The following is a 19,094-nucleotide window of genomic DNA, read 5'->3' on the forward strand; positions in this document are numbered from 1 at the left end:
CAGCAACTTAGAAATAGTTGTTCTTATATTTCTCGGCCGTTTGAGAAAAACATATACATTCTATGTTTATATTTGCTGAGGGAGAAGGACCGAAAGTTATATGGGAAGAGATCGGGAGTCGAGTCCTTCCATCTATTGAATTCTCACGACACTCCCACGAGAGCGTTGTAGGGAGGGCACTGAGCGAATTTAACCTGCGGCCCGCTGTATATAAGGTGGGCCCAGGGACCCATGCGGGGGAAAGAAAAAACCTAGGACATATCCACTTGAGAAAGACCCTACTCTCCGTGGCCAGGCTAAGAGGGTTGCAACATCTAGAATGAAACGTTTGCTGATGAGTCTAGCTTAACCCTGACTCTCCCTGAGTATCTCTTTTGCTCATGATTATTATCGTAATGTTGTGTGCACTGACATTTCATCTTGTGAAAACATGCAGAAAAAGAGCATCCATCTTTGGTGGGAACCTGCAGATCAGTATACAATGGATATGTTTGCTTACAAAAACCTAACCCTAACTTCCTAATTATATCTTATTTTTCTATCCTTCTCTAACATCGCAGTCGGTGACCCGTCCCCCCGATGACTCCACAAATCATGAATCTTATGTTTACATCAAACTCTACTGCTGACGAAGAGGGATAGAAATAGATATTTCTTTTTCAGGAAACCTTAACATAGATGTACGAAGTGGAAATGGAGTGTTTTTCTATGGGGAGAGTAGAAACATAGCAACATTTTGGGTGAAAAATGCAAAAGGAGTGGCAGTTTTTGGTGGGAACCTATGAAAATGAAATTGACACTTTTATAAGTATATATATAACTTCATGTTTGCTTATGAGTCTAGCATGACCTGGACCCCCTGATTATCTCTTGATTGTGATTCTAATCGTAACATGGTTTTAGAAAATACCGATTTGCTTTAGATTATTCCAAGTTACTCTATTTATGTTGGTTTTTATTTCTGTGGCATCGATTGAGCTTACAATAAAAACAGGAAACCAAATGGAGAAGCAGGGTGAAGAGGAAAAAAAACAAGAGAGGAGGTGAGGGAACCTATTAACTCCCCTCTAATACCCCCTTCGTTTCTTTTTCACTCCGCATGAAAATTTTGTCTGGAGTCAAAGTTCGTGAACTTTGACCAAATTTATGTTAAATCATATCGATATCTACAATATTAAAGTTATATGATACAGAAATTAAATGATGCATCATAATATTGATTTGGTGTTGTGAGTGTTGATTTTTTTCCTATAAACAAACTTTATGATGTTTGACTTTAGACAAATATTATATGTGAAGTAAAGAAACCGAGTGAGTAATATTATAGATAGAGATAGAGATAGAGACAAAAATAAAGATAAGAGATAGAGATAGAGACAAAAATAAAGATAAGAGATAGCGATGGAGAATAGAGATAGAGACTTTGCAAAATCAGATTGTAGCTTTACCAATATGAAATACTCCTTCCGTTTCTAAATATAAGACCTTCAAGAGGCTTTAACACGGACTATATACGAATGCTATATATACATATTTTAGAATGTAGGTTCACATTTTGCTCCGTATGCAGTTCGTATTGGAATCTCTATAGGGGCTTATATTTTAGGGGGTGTTTGTTTCCAGGGACTTTTTTGTGTAGGGACTAGAAAAAGTCCCTTTTATAGCCTTTTTTACCAAACGGGAGGGATTTTTTAGGGACTAAACTAGGCATTTGAGACTAAATGAAGAAGACTCTCAAGAGAGTCTTTTTAGGACTTTCTGGGACTTCTCCAACAATGCCCCTCCATGCATCCATTGGCCCGCCACCCCATGGTGTTGTTTGATTGTTATTTTTCTATATACTAGGGGCAACATGGTCATTTAACAACCTCTAGGAAAGGACTAGGGACTTTTTAGTCTCTGAAAATAAACAGGGAGGGACTTTTTAGGAACTAGAGACTTTTTAGTTGGGACTAGAAAAAGTCTTACGACTAGAGAACCAAACATCACCTTAGAAACGGAGGAGTGCAACTCTATAATTTTTTAACTACAAAAGAAATTGATTGACTCGTACGTACTCGAGCAGGAAGAGACATAGGAAGTGCAAAAAAGTAAGGGTCTGTTTGGTTTCAATAAGTCACCCGACTTATAAGTCAGGTGACTTAAAACTAGTGACTTATAAGTCACGCCTGTTTGGTTGTCACCTGACTTATAAGTCACCTGACACACCTTTCCACACCAATCAACATCATGCAGGTGGTGGGACCCATGCAAAAGGGGGTGACTTATAAGTTTTAAGTTGAGGTGGAGCAACTTATGACTTATAAGTTGGGGTGACTTATAAGTCGGATCTGTTTAGCAAAATAAGTCACTTTTTTCACTTTTCGACTTATAAGTTGGTGATTTATTTGGAAGCAAACATGCCCTAAGATACGGCAGGTCAACGCTAACCACGCGGCCGGCATATTCTTTTTCTTTTTGAACTTGGTCATGAATGAAGTTGGCGTGCCACGCTGGCGCCAAGGAAACAGGATGGGAGGAGAAGGCTCCATTCCATTTCCATTGAGTGGGCGAGGACCACCACGTGAGCCGGCATCAGTTATTACGGCATGGATTATTTGGCTGGTCGCGCCTCGAAATTCGCGGCCCGTAACAGCGGGTGGGTGGGCCTCCGTTCCGTTGAGTGAGATTGCGGGCCCTCCCGCGCGTGACCGAGTTGCCTGGGCCCGCGTGTCTGTCGGCTTCGTTGATTGATTGACTGGTGTCCGTGAAAAGCTTGACCGGCTTGTTGACCCGCGTCTCCTCTGTTTTTTTTTTCTCTTCCGTCGAAGGAGTGGGTGTGGGAGTGGAGTGTAGACTGTAATAGGCCCAGTGGACCGACGCAGCCCATTGGATGGATCTTGCGACTCTTCTTTACTGCTGTCGTCTTCTCTTCCTTGGAGCTTCCTCAGGAACGCGCGTAAACAAACAATCTGTGTCACGGGCCCCGATCGAAAATATCGTGTTAGCAGCACTCCGACTGATGATTGCAGCCTGCTCGCAGCGTTGTATCAGTAGAAAAAAAAAAGGCTCGTGTTTGTTTAGCCGGCAGGCTCTCTCCCTCCCTCTTGTCCGTCGGATGAGCAAGATTTCTGGAGCATATCTTATACGGTAGAGTACACTGCTATAGTACTAGTACAGCGTAGAGTACGTACGGCGTGGGGACAGGCATGCATGCATCATTGCGAGAGCCCCCCCGCGCGCGCGCCCACTACCGCTACCGCTACGTACCCGTGCCCTTTCACGTACGCTTCGGCGTACGTACGCGTATGTACAAGATGGGTCGATCCTGGAATCTTCGACATGGCGCGGCGTACCGTGGGGCACGGGCCTAGCCAGCCATAGCCATGGACCGACGATCGATCGACAATGGAACGTAGGTAGAGCGAGCCGGTAGATGGGCGATGATGATGATAGTATGTACTCTATGTGTGTATGAAACGTACTGGTGGTAGCAGTACCAGTACCACCACGTAGCGCTGGCTGGGTATAGCTAGGACAAGTACTGCGTCCGAGTGTACACCTACGTTTGTCCCCCGCCCAAAACCGGCTGCCTTGCAATTGCATTATTTATTTTCACTCTGATATTTTTTTTTTGGGGTAGAGGACTGTGGAACAGTGGTAACGAGTTTGTCGGGCAACCACCGCTCTACCCTCTCTCTCTCTCTCTCTCTCTCTCTCTCTCTATATATATATATATATATATATGTATGTGGCCTCTACCCAACCACACTCTGATCACTGTGACCAGTGTTGTGGACGCGCCGAATTTGCTGCTCGGATGCATGAGCAGACGCACATGCATGCAAATTATACTTTATTTAGACTTAAATGGGTCACACAAAGTGTGATATGTGATACACAAAACGTGCCGGTCGGCCTGCTCCGGCGCCGTCACTTTTGTCTCTCGCGGTGCATCTTCTCCGGCCGAGTTAATTGCCCCGAGACTTCTTCTTCCTCCTCCTCCTCCTCGGTGCGGCGGCTCCTACTCCTACAGCCGGCCTCCTCCATTATCTGCATGTGAAGACCTGCCATGCCCACAAGGGATTAGCAAACGGGCCCTCCTCTTTTACACGGTCAAATGGTGAATGAAATATCTCTGTATAACATTATGCATTCATATGATGCCGCCGGATTAATAATAAAAAATTCTACTGTCATGCAAAGTGCAACATCTGGAGGGATCACATCTGATGTTGCTGGTGTGTGGCGTGGTGGGCTGCAGCTGCTAGGTGTTGTTTCTGGCGGCGACATGCATGCAGGTGTTAGACATGTACACACGCATTCACAGTTCACACCTGACCTGCTTGTACTCTAGTACCTTGATAAAAGCAAAATAAACGTCTAAAAAATAAAGCAAAAGATGTGTAAACATGGAAGCTAATAAGACCGGCAGCCCGCTAGCCATAGCTAGTGCTCTGTCACTGTTCGGCAACACAAAGGGCGGCAGTAGTACTAGCTAGTTAAGTTAGCTTGCTCTTCTTTTGAGAGGGATGGGGATTGGTGTGGATGATGAGGCCTTTTTCCAGTTTACCTTTTGATTATATTTGCATTGCAAATGAAAACGAGGAAAAGCTATTGTGATGCGCCAAAAAAGAATGTGGTAGGTAGGCAGGTGCATCGATGTGGATGGGATCCAAGAAAGCATGAATGATTAGCAGGACAAGGACCCCGAGCTTGGGGTCGGCTAGCTAGGCAGTACACTGTGCAGCTAGAGTTGGCTAATGGAGCCGCATAATTTTGATTCCTAGGAAAAGCGGAGGAAAATCAGGGATAAACTAGTTTTCTTTTGATCTGATTGCAATATTCAGCTTTTGTCTCAAAAGAACGGAGAAAAGTAGAGGTTGATCTCAGTTTCAGAGAAAGAAACACCAATTTCACAATTTATTTGGACCTATTTTATTTACGGACAATTCCCATAAAAAGGAAGTATGGACTATGCCAGGTGTCTAGTGCCATAGTACCATTGTAGTGAACATAAATGCATGCGGTTTGACTTTTAGTAGCCTTTTTGTGTGTGTGTGTGTGAACTTAATCATGTGCTACATAACTGTAGTATCGTATTTTGCGCATGCATGTATCTATCAATTCTTTTTAAGTTTTTTCTAGAAGCGTACAAAGCAAAGCAAAAAAAAAAAAAAAAAGACCATGAGCATGCTTGGAACGGCTTGAAGCAAATATTTTTCCAAATGAGACCTAACTCCCTACGACGAAGGCTGCGCTACTATACTCTCGTGGGTGGACTGAATTTGACGATCGATCGATGCATATTTGACATGTGCCGGTGCCGGGTAAACGCTGGTGTCTGCTCGCATTTTGACCAATTTGTTACGCACCTCATAAGTGGGCGTTCTATTGGTATCCAATCATGGAGTATATGTATTACGGCACCTTTGATAAGTACCACTAGTGATCTAAACGCTCTTAGAGGGAGTACCAGGAAGAGTTTATTATTCCGTTTGCGGAGGTAAGAGCGAGCGTGGAGCCGCTGGGCCATATGCATGTGCCTGTTCATCGGTCGTCACGACCGCGAAGGCGCCGTAGGATCCGATCTCGAGTTGCCTTGCGCCAACTCGAGAGAAAAGCTTGAAAAGCATCGCGATCCTCGCACGCACGTAGGAGACCGTGCCCGCCCACGGTGTTCTACGCTTCGATCGGGGTTCAGGTCCATCGGATTCTCTCCCGCTGGCTTCCCCTTTTGCTTTTGCTCCGGCTTTTTCCCCCCCTTCCCTTCCCGTTCCATTCCACCGCCGGATATTCCCTCGCTGAATACCGTGAACTGAGCCGTCGACATTCCGGTACAACACGATTGGTTCTTGGTCTTCAGTCGTGAAACTAATTATTAAGAGCAGGCAGTCGCAGCTACGTATCGCTCCCTCTGTAAACGATCTTATATTTCTTTAGGAAGACTATCTTATAGTATTTCTTTACGGAGGGAGTACTCTACGAGCGCGACCCGTTCTATTCTGCGCGTCTCGACGTCGCAAGTTTCAGAGGGAGGAACAAACGGAGATTTGGTATATTTTACCTTCCTCGTGGATATAGTTTGCGCACTAGCCAGAATCCATGAATTTTGCAAAAAAGAAAAAGGAAATGCTCGGTCTCTTTTTTCCGTTTTACGTTCCAACTTCGCATTAGTTTCACGAACAAAACAAAAAGCAAGTACTAATACGAGTTCATCATCTGCACAACCGTGTCATCTCTTAGGAGTATATATAGTTTACACCGGAAACCATCCTCTCTTCAGACCACCACAGTTAACTAATCAAATCGCCGATTAAAAAGTACTCCCTCCGTAAACTAATATAAGAGCGTTTAGAATACTAAAATAGTGATCTAAACGCTCTTATATTAGTTTACAGAGGGAGTATGATCCTCACAGCACTTACAATGATGAGGGGATGTGTTTGAGCAGCACGTATCCGGAAAGCACGGCGCGGTCACGCTCTTTCGCCTTGGTCTGGTACTGCACCCTGCACAAGCCAATCATTCCAATCCCATGGGTTTGCTTGTTGTCAACATCAGCGCATTTCAGTAACCAACTGGTGGCGCTAGAGAGCAACACTTACCTCTGGCCGTCGACCCACATCTCGGTGACCAGCGTCTCGCCGGGGTAGACGTGCAGCAGGAACCGGCCGAAGATGTTCCGCACCGCTGCTGGGTCCCCGTTGCAGAAAGACTTGATGACTGCCCTGGCCGCGAACCCCAGAGTGCAGAGGCCGTGCAGTATTGGACGAGTGAATCTGCAGAGGTTATCATCAGATAAAAGTCTTCGGAAGGTAACCTGAGCTTTTTCAAGCACGGGAAGCTGGGCCCTGATAAAACAAGATCTTGCGATAGCTACATCATATTGAGAAGCTTTTGTTGGATCATGTGAGCATGAAAGCCCTGGAGATTTCACTGAGATAGGGACTCCAATCGTAATCATCTCAAAATGAAATGTACGCGGTCATTCTGGTAGCTACCGTTAGTTTTCATTCGCGCAGGAACATTGTTCGCCTATTCTTCAGGATGTATAAAAGCATTGTTTGGACTTTCGAGTGAACATTACTCTGTACATCCTTCATCTATGGCTAGTTACTACCCCTACCGCATATTTTGCTAGGAACTTAGAAACTCTAATGCAAGATCTGGCCCAAGTATATTTTCTTCAATGTCAGGATTCGAAAATAACAACATAAGAATGATCAAGTTGAAGTGACATACCCTGCAATCTGTGCAACCATAGGGTCTGAATGCAAAGGATTATAATCCCCAGATAACCTGTATAAGAGTGCCTGGGTTGCAAATGAGAAGGAATCAGGATGACAGAACAATTGCATGTTAATAAAATGAGAAACTGATTTCTTCTGCAGAACAAAATTCAGCATGACTCAGTACCGATTGGACAAGCATCAAGACAAAATGGTCTACTTAGGATTATTACTGTAAGATGAGCGGTTGAGCATATAATTCATAAAACAACACATGTCATAGTTACAACTTATATGGTTATCATAGTTTCTCCGAGATATAAGGTGCACGTTATTACCAAGAATGACGAGTAACTGCACAAACAAATAAAATAACAAGCAGAATGAGTAGCATGCCTGGGATTGTTGTGTCTGGTCTTCATGCACTGCGGAAGGTGCAGAATTTGGAATAGAAATGCGAGAAATCTGGTTGGCAGGATAAGTTGTATACGAGTATGGCCTGGAAGAGTCCGAAAAACCTCCCGCACCACGCAAGAAAATAGTGCTCCTGCATTAACAAGATCGCTTCTTTGCAATTTTACAGAAAGAAAACTGGAAGACTCGAAGGTTATAGCCATATCACAGACCTGTTCATACATAACACTTCGCCAGAATCCTTGAGACTGGTCGTAGTTTCAATCTCAAGAATTGTTGCTTTCCCTGCACATTAAAACAGTGACTCAATAAAATGATTCTCAAATTTCAGTATAATTCCTTAGGTTTGTTTTTGTATTGCTCCAAATAGGTGGTCAAAAGAATTGAAGGATGTGAATGATGGTCACTCAAAACTTCATAGCTATTGGATGGCACTATGACTAAACACTCCTGCAGGAGTGGATGGACACTGACAACTGAGGGACAAAACGAAAAGGTGATCTTTGTTAAGCATCATGCACTAGCCAACGCAACCAAAAGTCTGAACTTATGGAAAGGGCTCGGTAATCCACATATACACTTCAACACCCCCTCTCACGTATGACGCGGGAAGTCAACACGTGAATAGACTCAGAGGTACGGCTCAAGAGGCCTATACGTGGACATAGAGGGGGCCGGGGGGAGACTCTGATACCATGTTAAGCTTCATGCACTAGCCAACGCAACCACATATACACTTCAACAATCTTGATACTAGCATAGGATGAAATGGACCAAGAGATTGTTATTCAACAGAGCACTTATTCCTACAATAGTGGAATTTACGACAACGGAGTTGATGGTTCAATAGAGTATGAAAAGTTATATGTGAGGAGCTCCACAGGAAGGACTCAGCACATTATGCTTCACTATTTCTCAGAATATGTTGTGTAGTTGTTACACTCGTCGTACTTAAGGAAAGCTGCAGTGCTTTTTTTTTTCAAGATACTGTAGTAAAGACTACTGTTGGTCTGCAATTGAAACAAAATGTTGGAGAATGCTATTTACGAAATTTGTCCTAGTTCCACCAACTGTAAGATCATTCAGATATAGCAATTGAATGGATCAAAGCAATGATAAAACTAATAAAAACAGGAAAACATGCAGTAATTTTCAGAATAGAAAAGGCAATGAGCACAAATTATCGAGTATGTATGCACCATGGAATGATCAAGCATTTATTGTACCTTTGTCGTGCAAACCAGCTACCTTAACCTTGTTTACAACCTGAAGAGAAAGAACAACAGGCAATTGTTTCCATGAGTGCGCGCCAGAGATGAGGGCTCTGAAGAATATTCCATCTTAAAACCAATAACTTAAAGCAATCTTCAGTACATAGTACCAGCATACAGCTAGTTTTTCCAATAATGCTGGATTAATTAACATTTAACAAGGAAAGGGAATATGTTCTCTCTTTTAATTCAGAGAACAGCCTCAACAGTAAGCTATAATATCCTCAAGTCAGAACTAACATGCACACACATGCAAGTCAACTAGAAGAGTTGATTATCAGTGGAGTTCTTTTAGCATGTTTATATGTATCCACATAGAAAAAACAACTTGGCAATGGAGTTAGTGGGAATTGTTCAAGCCACTTCTAGACAGGAAGAAGTGGATAAATGTTGGGTCAATCACTCTGCACCTACCTCATGCATAGTTTCCAAGCACAAGGATGTTACAATAAAACATTTGAGAACGTTGGAAAGCTACTTACACTGGCACATGAAGGAATTGGCTTGTAGATCTCTATGTATTGTTGACCGTGCAATAGAAGGCTTTCATCGAAGCTGGAAAACAGAAAACAAGATAAAGTGCTTGTAAAATAATATGTATGTTAACATATTTGAGCTGCTTAAAATTCTAACTCACAAAACCTAGACAACTGAAAAACAAGGACCAAGAAGAAATGTGCAAAGTAGGGGAAGTTTGCGAATATACAGAATAGAAAGAAAGTAAATCTTAAAAGTGACATGTCAGTCTTACTGAATGCCAGGCACATTAACAATTCCACGCCCATTGCTGTTCTTGTTAGGAAATAAAGAAACAAAGGTAGGAAGCACCTGCAATTTAATTGAAGAACAAAATTATGAGTGTCAGAGTCCGCAAGGGTATTGCTTTCATCATGGTGATTACGACTCAATTATTCAAACTTATCATGCACAGTTTATGGATGACATGTGAAACATTACAACTGTTTCATGCACAATTTATGGATGACATGTGAAACAGATGCCAACACAACTACACAATAGACGAGAACCAGATGAACTCACTGGATGAAACATAATTCCTGAGTACAGTTGCTTTGGATTTCTAAGCTACACAGTTAGCTGAATTTCATTCTCAAGTCATTCAAAGGCACCAAATGTTGTTTATTGGCCAAAAAACTGAATGATGTCTAGCGGTTACTCCCTCCATTCCAAATTAACTGAAGTTCTAGCTTTGCGCAAAGTCAAATTTCTCTATATTTGACCAAGCCTGAAGAAATATATGCTAATATAGGAATATCTATAACATCAAATGTATACTATACAAAAATATATTTATGATGAAACTAAATTGGTGTTGTAGATGTTGATATATTTTGTATATACTTGGTCAAACTTGAAGAAGTTTGACTTAGCATAACGTTATAACTCCAATTATTATTATTTTTGAACTGAACTTCAATTAGTTTGAAATGAAGGGATTTTTACTGGATTGCTAGTCCTGGGATCAAACTAAAACTAAGGTCAGCAATGACATCAGCTGGTGAACACTGAAGCTCCTGGTCCATCTAATTTACTTACTAGGGGTAGCTTAATGACATCTAAGTCAACATAAGACCTGGAATGAGCTGTCGAGTTATCGGTACTAGTCAGCCGTGGAGTAATCTCAAGCCTAAGCTCACAAGCAGGAAACTGTCCTCACTACTAACAGTTCAAATCAACCGGAATTCAGTAAAAAATAATATAGGAAAGGAGGATTATCCCCGGCCTCTGCATCATTTCGATGCACTCGTCCCTGCACGCGCAGGTGGGAAGATTGTTTGCGTAATTGCCTCCCTGCTTAACTAGGAGCTACTATATCAGTACAGTTCTACTTACAAAACAATGTGTCCCCAAAAAATCAATTCCAGCAGCCAAATCGGTACGATTTGGGCAACCAATTCGCGCAGAAACGAGAGGGGATCGGATCGGGGGAGGGAGGGAAGGGGCGGGGCGGGGGACCTTGATGTGGCGCTGGCTGTCCCTGTGGTGCACGAGGTGGAGCTCCTTGTCGTCGACGGCGTCCGCGCCGCAGGCCCCCACGCCGAGCGCGTAGAGCGCCACGTCCCTGCAGGGAGCACGGAGACGGCGTGAGCACGTACGGGATCAACCGACCGGCAGAGCCGCTCCGTGGAGCTGAGGTCCGCACGCACCTCTCGTCGTAGGCGAAGGAGACCTGCGCGTATCAGCAGAGTAGAGTAGAGTGAGGCGGAGGAAGCGGAAGGGGGGAGGGGCCGCGCGCGGGCGGGTCAGTTAGTTGGTTTACCTCGGGGAACCTGTAGGCGAGCGCGACGTCGGGGTCGACGGACGCGACGGTTCTCTCGTTCGTCGCCATGGCCGCCGTCGAGATGCGCTCCGCTGTGTCTGCCGCCGGGGGAGCGGCGATTGATATAGAAGGGGGAGGAGAGCGGTGGCGTGAAGGATGAAGCGACAGGAGAGGGGGAGAGGGAGAGGGGTCAAGGAAGACGGAGCCGCCGGCGACCGGTACGTGTCGCCCTGACCAGGCGGGGACAGCGCAACACAGCACAGCACATGGTTTGCCTGGCCAGATAGGCAGCCGGTCTAAGTTGACTTTGTCAAATACTCCATTTGACAAGATAAACTACTCCCTCCATTTCATAATCCGTTTGAGGGTGTATACTACGCACCAGTGGCCAATCTTGCACAAAATTGAAGGGTAGGCTTAAAACATCAAGTTTCTAAGTCTACTGAGCAAATTCATTGCAGTTTACATGTTAAACACCTCAGTATAATTCTTAAGTTGCATGTTTAGCTGAAATATGATTTTTGGAGGGTAGGCTTCAGCCTATTGAAGCCCCCCTAGTGGAATCGCCACTGCTACGCACTAGGAATTGCAAATTTTGCGTTAAGCCAAATGTTTCTGCTCATGTTTCTATGTTCGACCAGATTTATGGCAGAAACATGATCATTTTACAGAACCAAATCAGCGTCACTTGATCATGAAATGTGCTTTTATATACTGTATCAATTTGATTATGTAAATGATAAACTTTCCTGTGAGCTTCCTCGAGCTCTATAAGTTTACATATGTTGATAAAAGGTGTGCAACGCACTCGTGTTTGACACAGAGAAAAATAGTTTTTGACATTTTCTAACAGTTGTTCAATAGGCACAGAAGCAGATATATACGAAGTAATCTAGCTTTACATCGCGCAAAAAAAAAGTAATCTAGCTTTACTGGGGCTCGCAGGCTCCTATGGTTTATTAGGCCCCTCGGTGGCATCTTGTAGGGATCTCCAATGGAACATCCAATTGTAGAGACTCGAGACCTTGACTAGAGAGTTCAATCTAACTTCAAAATTCAGACTCAACTTGATAAATATGTAATAAAGAATCGTCGGGTAATCCCACAATCAACAACAATGCACAGATCGCCTAACATAACAGCAACATCAAAAGTGTCACAGATTTCCAACAAAATGCAATAATCATACTTCCTCCGTCCCAAAATTATTGTATTTGTCTAGATACGAATGTATCTAATACTAAAACATGACTTGATACATCCGTATTTAGACAAATCTAAGACAAAAATTTTAGAACGAAGGGAGTACTTTTCTTGTCTCATTGATAGATGATGATAGAGGCAACAAACGACTTGCTTTGCTTGCTGGGGTTTCTCCAATCCATGTGTTTGTCTACATTGCCAACTATAGACGGTTTTGTGGTGATTGGTGAACTCCAAACCGTAAGCATTACTTCACCTTTTATTTTCTCAACCTCAAACCATATGCTTTCGTCTCCATGGCCCATGACAAGGCACTTGTCTCTTTCCTCAGACATGTGAAGTGAACGTGTTAATCTTGTCATTGTCAACTAGCTAGTATAGATTACGATTGATTTAAGACAGTCTCATGGTTACTACATATCCACCTCCGTCCCTACCTGAAAGCACACACATACACGTTGTCCTCTTGGGCGATGGACAGACGACTTGTTGTTTCCCTTGTTGTCTCATTCAAATGCCTAATTCCGACCTGTAATTTCTTAGCACTGATTTGTCTTTAGCGCATGGGCTCAAACGCTCTCAACTTGGCAAGCTCTTGTACTCTTCGCACATGCCACACTTCAGATAACAACATGCAATAACGTCGATATAATACGTACAAAGAGGGGCAACTGCATTTAATTCATCCATCAAAATTCACGAAAACCGTGTCCCCATGTTTAGGGAGGAGACCAAGTGTCCACTCTGACCGCCCATCCCATGCCCTGCTCGCCACAACTGAAGATGGTCGATGACGCTCCTCAAGTGCTAGCCTATACGCACTACACGCTGTAAAAGACGATGTTTCGCTCGGGAGCACAAGCCAGGAATCATCACCAAGGCGAGGTAATGATGAATCTTGAGGATCTCATGCACTTCAGTCGGGAGGAAGCTCATGGAAAGCAAGCCTGTGCGCCATACTCCATGTTCATCAAGAAGTTCCGAGATGCGCCGCAAAAGACACCGGCCCTGTAAAGATATCAGTCGACCATCTCGACGAGGAATCTTATTGCCACACCAAATTCTGATGGAACGATGTTCCCACATGCCATATAAGTTCCTTTTTCAATAAGCCAACATGATGTGTTACACAACTTGCCAGTTAGGTGATGCCGTTCTAGAGAACACAATACCCCTCCAGCTGGCTAGCAGGGTAGTATCAAGCTCTAGAGATCCGAGCATCCTTGTCCATTCTCTTGCTTTCGAGAGTGCCATTAGCCTTTCGGTGTCTGCGCTAATTGGTTCTCTCAAGTACCGGGGTCCAAACACCTCGACCACCACATCAGCAAATCTGACCATGACATCTCTGCATGTGTTCTCAGACATTCGGAGGTACTCGCACCACAAATCTGCAGCCGTGCCATATGAAAGCATCCGCAATGCAGCCATGCACTTTTGGTAACTAGAGTATCCAATTCTTCCAATGACATCCTTTTTTTTAAGATGACCCTTGATCTATCCCTTGAAATTCAGAACATACTCTTCCACACGCTCCGTGTATGCATAACCTCCTCGTCGGATGACTCAACGTAGAGCCCATACATGTTTGCGGGGAAACAGACGCGTGAACTGATCCGCAGACCGATACAAGACGACATTGGACGGCAAAGTGAGTCCCGTCAGTGCGATCTGGACGATTCGTGGGCGATTTGAAGGTCCACTTTGAATATGTCCTCATTACATTATCACCAATAAATCATCACTTTGTAAATAGGGTTTCCTTTGTGAAAATTATAACAAATTTAATGGAGCTCAGATTTGCGACATACTCTTGTGCTACTATTGTCACATGATTTTTTGAAGTGTTCACTTTTATCTTTTAGGGCGAAGTGTTGACTTTTAATTTTTAGATACAAATAACTGCTCCTCCGTTCATAAATATAAACAAACTCTCCCAACAATTGAACAACACAACCTCTTTGAGAACACCAAATCGAGAGGACGTCTTCTTGTCTTTGCACCTGACACACTTCTCCTTTCGGATGCTGGTCTGAGGACAATCACCCCCCTTCTTGTTTTTGCCTTTGATTGTCGTCCCCGTTAGGAGGCAAGCAATCGCTCTTTGCAATCCATGATTAGCAACCTCCTCGTTGCCTTGGGCACCGTCGATTTTTGTTGAAATTCTGTGGCGGTTTCCCTGTTTTATTTATGGACTTGTACAACAGCACTATTATTCACAGTCCATGTTCTGTTTACCCCGTATAATCATACCCCCTTCATTCCATATTAATTCTCGCCGATTTAGTACAATTAATATGAATCGGAGGGAGTACTACTACTCCTATTTGACTTGTACACACATGAACCGTTATGTATTGACCATCACATATGAAGTTGTTGATTGACCCTCATCACTAGGAATATCGACATGTGAGGCTTCTCGATTTCTTAGGCGTCATCTGATAATCTCTGTACTGACCGTCGTTTCATTGAGTCTGTTTACCCGTTATCTGAGGACTCCGCTTCTACAGATATGTCAGCCTCCTAGCAACAGCAACAGAGCATGCAAAGCAGCAACCATAGCCTCCTTTCTAGTAACAGAGAAGCTCTTCATCAATCGTCGGCGATCCGTCGCTGGATGATGATGATCTAGAGCTTCCTCCTGCACAGGGGGCACGATCCATGCTTGATCAGCCAGCCGACGATGCAGGGCGCGTGGAACACGTGCCAGAAATTGGGCAAGCTCCACAGCTTCTCACCAATATGGAAAACCTACAAACCACCAGAAACAGCATCATCAAATGAGTAGTTGACAGAAAAACATCATGCAAGGACTTCACAAAAAACATTTACCTCACTCTTAACGACCAGCGAGATGCAGATACAACATAATGTGCAAGAACTCTGAATATTTACATGACAGAATGCAGTGACAGTATGGCACCGCACGATGATCCACTGCAACCGCCGGATCGACCCTCTCGCGCACAAGCCTGCCGGTGAGGAGGCTGTAGATCATGCTAAGCTGCATTGCCAGTAATTAGAATGGTTGTGTTATGCTCAATTAGACCTTAAGATTTCAGCCAAATTAATGCAGGCTGTGAAGCATCAGAATATATGTTCATTCGGATATGCCGAGTCGTGCACACCACTTGGAAAAATTTAATGTGAGATTACTACAAAAATAAAGCCCACAGATAAGGAAGCACAGACGAGCAGAGTTGCACGAACCTATGGCGCGAATATGAAGGTGATGACGCCACGGAGCACCCTGCGCATCATCCGGCACCGGCCCTCCCCCATCCACTCCCGCTCCTCACCAGCGACGCCGGCGACACGTTGCCGGAGCTCCGCGAGAACGCCCTCGTCGGATCCATCCGCCCCCACCTCAGACCCCCTCACTCCCCATTTCACACACACACACACACACACACACACACACACACACACACACACACACACAGAGGGAAGTCACCAACGACCAGGAGCTCTGCAAGAAGGGTGCCGTCTCCGAGGAGTAGCCTTGCCTGTACCGCATAGGGAGTGTCGTGTTGCCTAAGTTAAAATACAGGTTTAGGGTTTTGCATGGTTGGTTAACATCCAGCCTCACGTCTCAATATATAGACGATCATAATTACAATTATATACGTATACAAATACGTGTACAAGGACGATATATTAGACCCTACTTTACATGCCCCCTCAATCTGAACTACATACAAGATTCAGATTGGTTCTAAAACGGTCTAGCATCTGTCTAGTAGCGGGTTTAGTAAATACACCCGCTAACTGATCATCTGTAGAAATAAACCTGACTTCCAGTTCACAAGCAGCTACTCGTTCTCTCACAAAGTGGAAATCAATCTCAATGTGTTTAGTCCGAGCATGAAACACTGGATTCATCGTCAGGTAAGTTACCCCTAAGTTATCACACCACAATATAGGAGTGCGCTGCCGTGGGACTCCAAGTTCTGTGAGAACTGAGTCTATCCAAATGGCTTCAGCCGCGCCATTGGCCAATGCCTTATACTCTGCCTCGGTGCTTGATCTCGAGACTGTGGGTTGCTTCTTCGAGCTCCAAGATACAAGGTTAGGTCCAACAAATATAGCAAAACTACCAGTGGAGCGCCTATCATCAACACAGCCTGCCCAGTCTGCATCGGTGAATATACTCACTCCAGTAAATCTGGACTTACGAATCCATAGTCCCATGTCTAGCGTACCTTTGACACATCTCAGAATACGCTTGACTGCTTCCCAATGATCCTCCGTTGGCTGAGACAGAAACTGACACACTTTGTTCACTGCGAAGGAGATATCAGGACAAGTGAGGGTCAAATACCGAAGTGCTCCAACCACACTGCGATACCGAAAGGAGTCATCTCTACCCAGTAGTGCACCACTATGACGTGAGAGACTCTCGGATGTAGCAACCGGAGTGGAAGTGGCCTTGCAGTTCTCCATGTTGACGCGCTGAAGAAGATCCAAAGCATACTTTTTCTGCGTCAAGGTCATGCCCCCTGAATGAAAGGACGCTTCCAAACCAAGAAAGTACTCGAGGCGACCCAAATATTTAATGGGAAAGCTAGCAGACAACGACTGCACAAGACGATCCACCACGGCGGGGGTAGAGCCAGCAATCACAATATCATCAACGTACACCAGCATGTATATCTGTATAGTACCCTGGGAGAAGATGAACAGAGATGCATCTGATTTGGAGGCAACAAAACCGAGCTGCGAAAGGCGCTGACTCAAACGAGCATACCAGGCACGGGGCGACTGCTTGAGACCATAAATAGACCGCTGAAGTTTGCAGACATGAGAGGGATAAGTGGCATCCTCGAACCCAGGTGGCTGCTGCATGTACACATCTTCGGCCAGGAACCCATGTATAAAGGCATTGCTCACATCAATCTGTCGGAGGCTCCAGCCACGAGACACATCAAGAGACAGAACCAAGCGAACCGTGGCAGGCTTCACCACGGGGCTAAAAGTATCTCCGTAGTCAATCCCATGCTGTTGAGTAAAACCACGAGCAACAAGACGAGCTTTGTGCTTATCAACAGACCCATCCGGACGATGCTTGGTTTTGAAAATCCACTTGCAGCTCACAATATTAACACCAGGTGGTCGAGGCACCAACACCCAGGTGTTAGTGACGGAGAGCAGCAAACTCCTCGGACATGGTGGCACGCCAGGCAGGTTCACCCATAGCATCACAATGGGAAACTGGCGCGGCGAAGAAGGCACGGCGGCGAGAGTCATACCGAACCGTGCCATCAGTGTAAGACTTCTCCTTGCGCGTATGATCACGATGGCGCGTAACCATAGCATGCGCCGAAGCTGCATCGCCAGTAGGAGAAGACGACGACAACGAGGGCTCGGCCGAGGGTGTCGCGGCTGATGGGACCTCAGCAATGGGCGACACGGGCCTAGAGATGATGGTGTGCTGGACCGGCACAAGCGAGGGTGGCGGCCCGGGCGACGAACCGGGTGAGGGTGGCGACCCAGCCGCGCCGGGCGAGGGTGGCGACCCAGCCGCGTCCGCGGTCGTGTCATCGGGCGAGGCAGCCACGCCTGCGTCGGGCGGCGCGACATGCACGTCGGGCGCATCAGGAGGCGTCGGAGCAGCAACATGTACCTGGGGGGAACTCAAAGCAATATCACCTGCAAAAGACAAGTTAGATGACAAATAGGACAGATCATATTTACGCACATGGACATCCGGAACCGGTTCATCGGAGGGAAAAGTGAGTGCATGTTCAAGAGAAGCAGGATCAACCGAAATGCCGGGTTGAGAGTAAGGGAACACAGTCTCGTCGAAAACAACATCACGAGAGATGTATATCTGACCGGAGGTACGGTCAAGACACTTATAGCCCTTATGCAAAGACTATAGCCAAGAAAAACACACATCTTGGACCGAAACTCAAGCTTGTGAGCATTGTACTTGCGGAGACTAGGCCAGCAAGCACACCCAAAAATCCTAAGGGAGGAGTAGTTGGGCTGAACATGAAACAGACGGAACAAAGGTGTGTCCTTGTTGAGAACCAGAGTGGGCATACAGTTGATGAGGTAACATGCCGTAAGAAAGGCCTCATCCCAAAACCGAAGTGGAAGAGAGGAGTGCGCTAGCAAGGCAAGACCGGTCTCGACCAAATGTCGGTGTTTGCGCTCGGCAATACCGTTCTGCTGGGAGGTATGTGGACATGACACTCGGTGAGAGATGCCCGTGCGTTGAAAGTAGCGATGGAGTTTGTGGTATTCACCACCCCAGTCGGACTGAACGGCCTTGATTTTATAATCCAGAAGGCGTTCGACATGAGCCTAAAAGTTGTAGAAAACTTGCTCAACATCAGACTTGTGTTTAAGAAAATAAATCCAGGTGAAGCGCGTGTAGTCATCAATAAAACTAACATAATATTTGTACCCTCCCGACGAAGCAAGAGCGGGACCCCAAACATCTGAATGTATTAATTCAAGAGGTACAGTAGTGATATGAAACGAAGTAGAATAAGGGAGTTGATGACTCTTAGCACGCTGACAGGCATCACAAACTAACGGTGAATTATTTGAACTAGAACACGGAAGCTCATGACTCCGAACAATGGAAGTGACCACATTATTTGTAGGATGACCAAGACGTTGATGCCATTGCGACGATGAAAGTCGAACACCGGAGGAGGCATAGCGAGACGATGAAGATGACGCACGAACAAAGGGGACCGGATA

At 45.1% G+C, this 19,094-nt stretch overlaps 1 protein-coding gene across 3 annotated transcripts; it reads right to left on the minus strand.

The window, feature by feature from the left end:
- Positions 1-3,822: 3,822 nt before the first annotated feature.
- Positions 3,823-11,365, minus strand: LOC119302740 (enoyl-CoA hydratase 2, peroxisomal-like). 3 transcript variants are annotated; one of them, XM_037579790.1, is made up of 12 exons: positions 11,178-11,365; positions 11,065-11,087; positions 10,874-10,979; positions 9,648-9,724; positions 9,379-9,451; positions 8,852-8,891; positions 7,838-7,910; positions 7,608-7,758; positions 7,225-7,295; positions 6,588-6,761; positions 6,408-6,491; positions 3,823-4,046 (listed from the first exon to the last, which is right to left on the minus strand). In XM_037579790.1, the coding sequence occupies exons 1-12, from the start codon at positions 11,244-11,246 to the stop codon at positions 4,010-4,012; spliced, it is 978 nt and encodes a 325-aa protein (XP_037435687.1). In that variant the 5' UTR covers positions 11,247-11,365; the 3' UTR covers positions 3,823-4,009. The 3 variants fall into 3 exon arrangements, with proteins under 3 accessions (XP_037435687.1, XP_037435689.1, XP_037435688.1); XM_037579792.1 differs by lacking the exon at positions 3,823-4,046 and adding an exon at positions 6,136-6,305 and having other exon boundaries at positions 6,389-6,491; XM_037579791.1 differs by lacking the exon at positions 3,823-4,046 and having other exon boundaries at positions 6,168-6,491.
- Positions 11,366-19,094: the final 7,729 nt, after the last annotated feature.

This window comes from Triticum dicoccoides, chromosome 5A (assembly GCF_002162155.2).
Source record: "Triticum dicoccoides isolate Atlit2015 ecotype Zavitan chromosome 5A, WEW_v2.0, whole genome shotgun sequence".
Lineage (NCBI taxonomy): Eukaryota > Viridiplantae > Streptophyta > Magnoliopsida > Poales > Poaceae > Triticum > Triticum dicoccoides.

Excerpts from the sequence above, each read along its gene's own strand:
- LOC119302740 (XM_037579790.1), bottom strand. The coding sequence starts at position 11,246 with ATGGCGACGAACGAGAGAACCGTCGCGTCCGTCGACCCCGACGTCGCG. Across the intron at positions 9,452-9,647 it reads GTTAATGTGCCTGGCATTCA|CTTCGATGAAAGCCTTCTAT; the intron begins GTAAGACTGACA and ends TCTGTTTTCCAG. Across the intron at positions 4,047-6,407 it reads AAACACATCCCCTCATCATT|GTCTTCACATGCAGATAATG; the intron begins GTAAGTGCTGTG and ends TGGGCATGGCAG.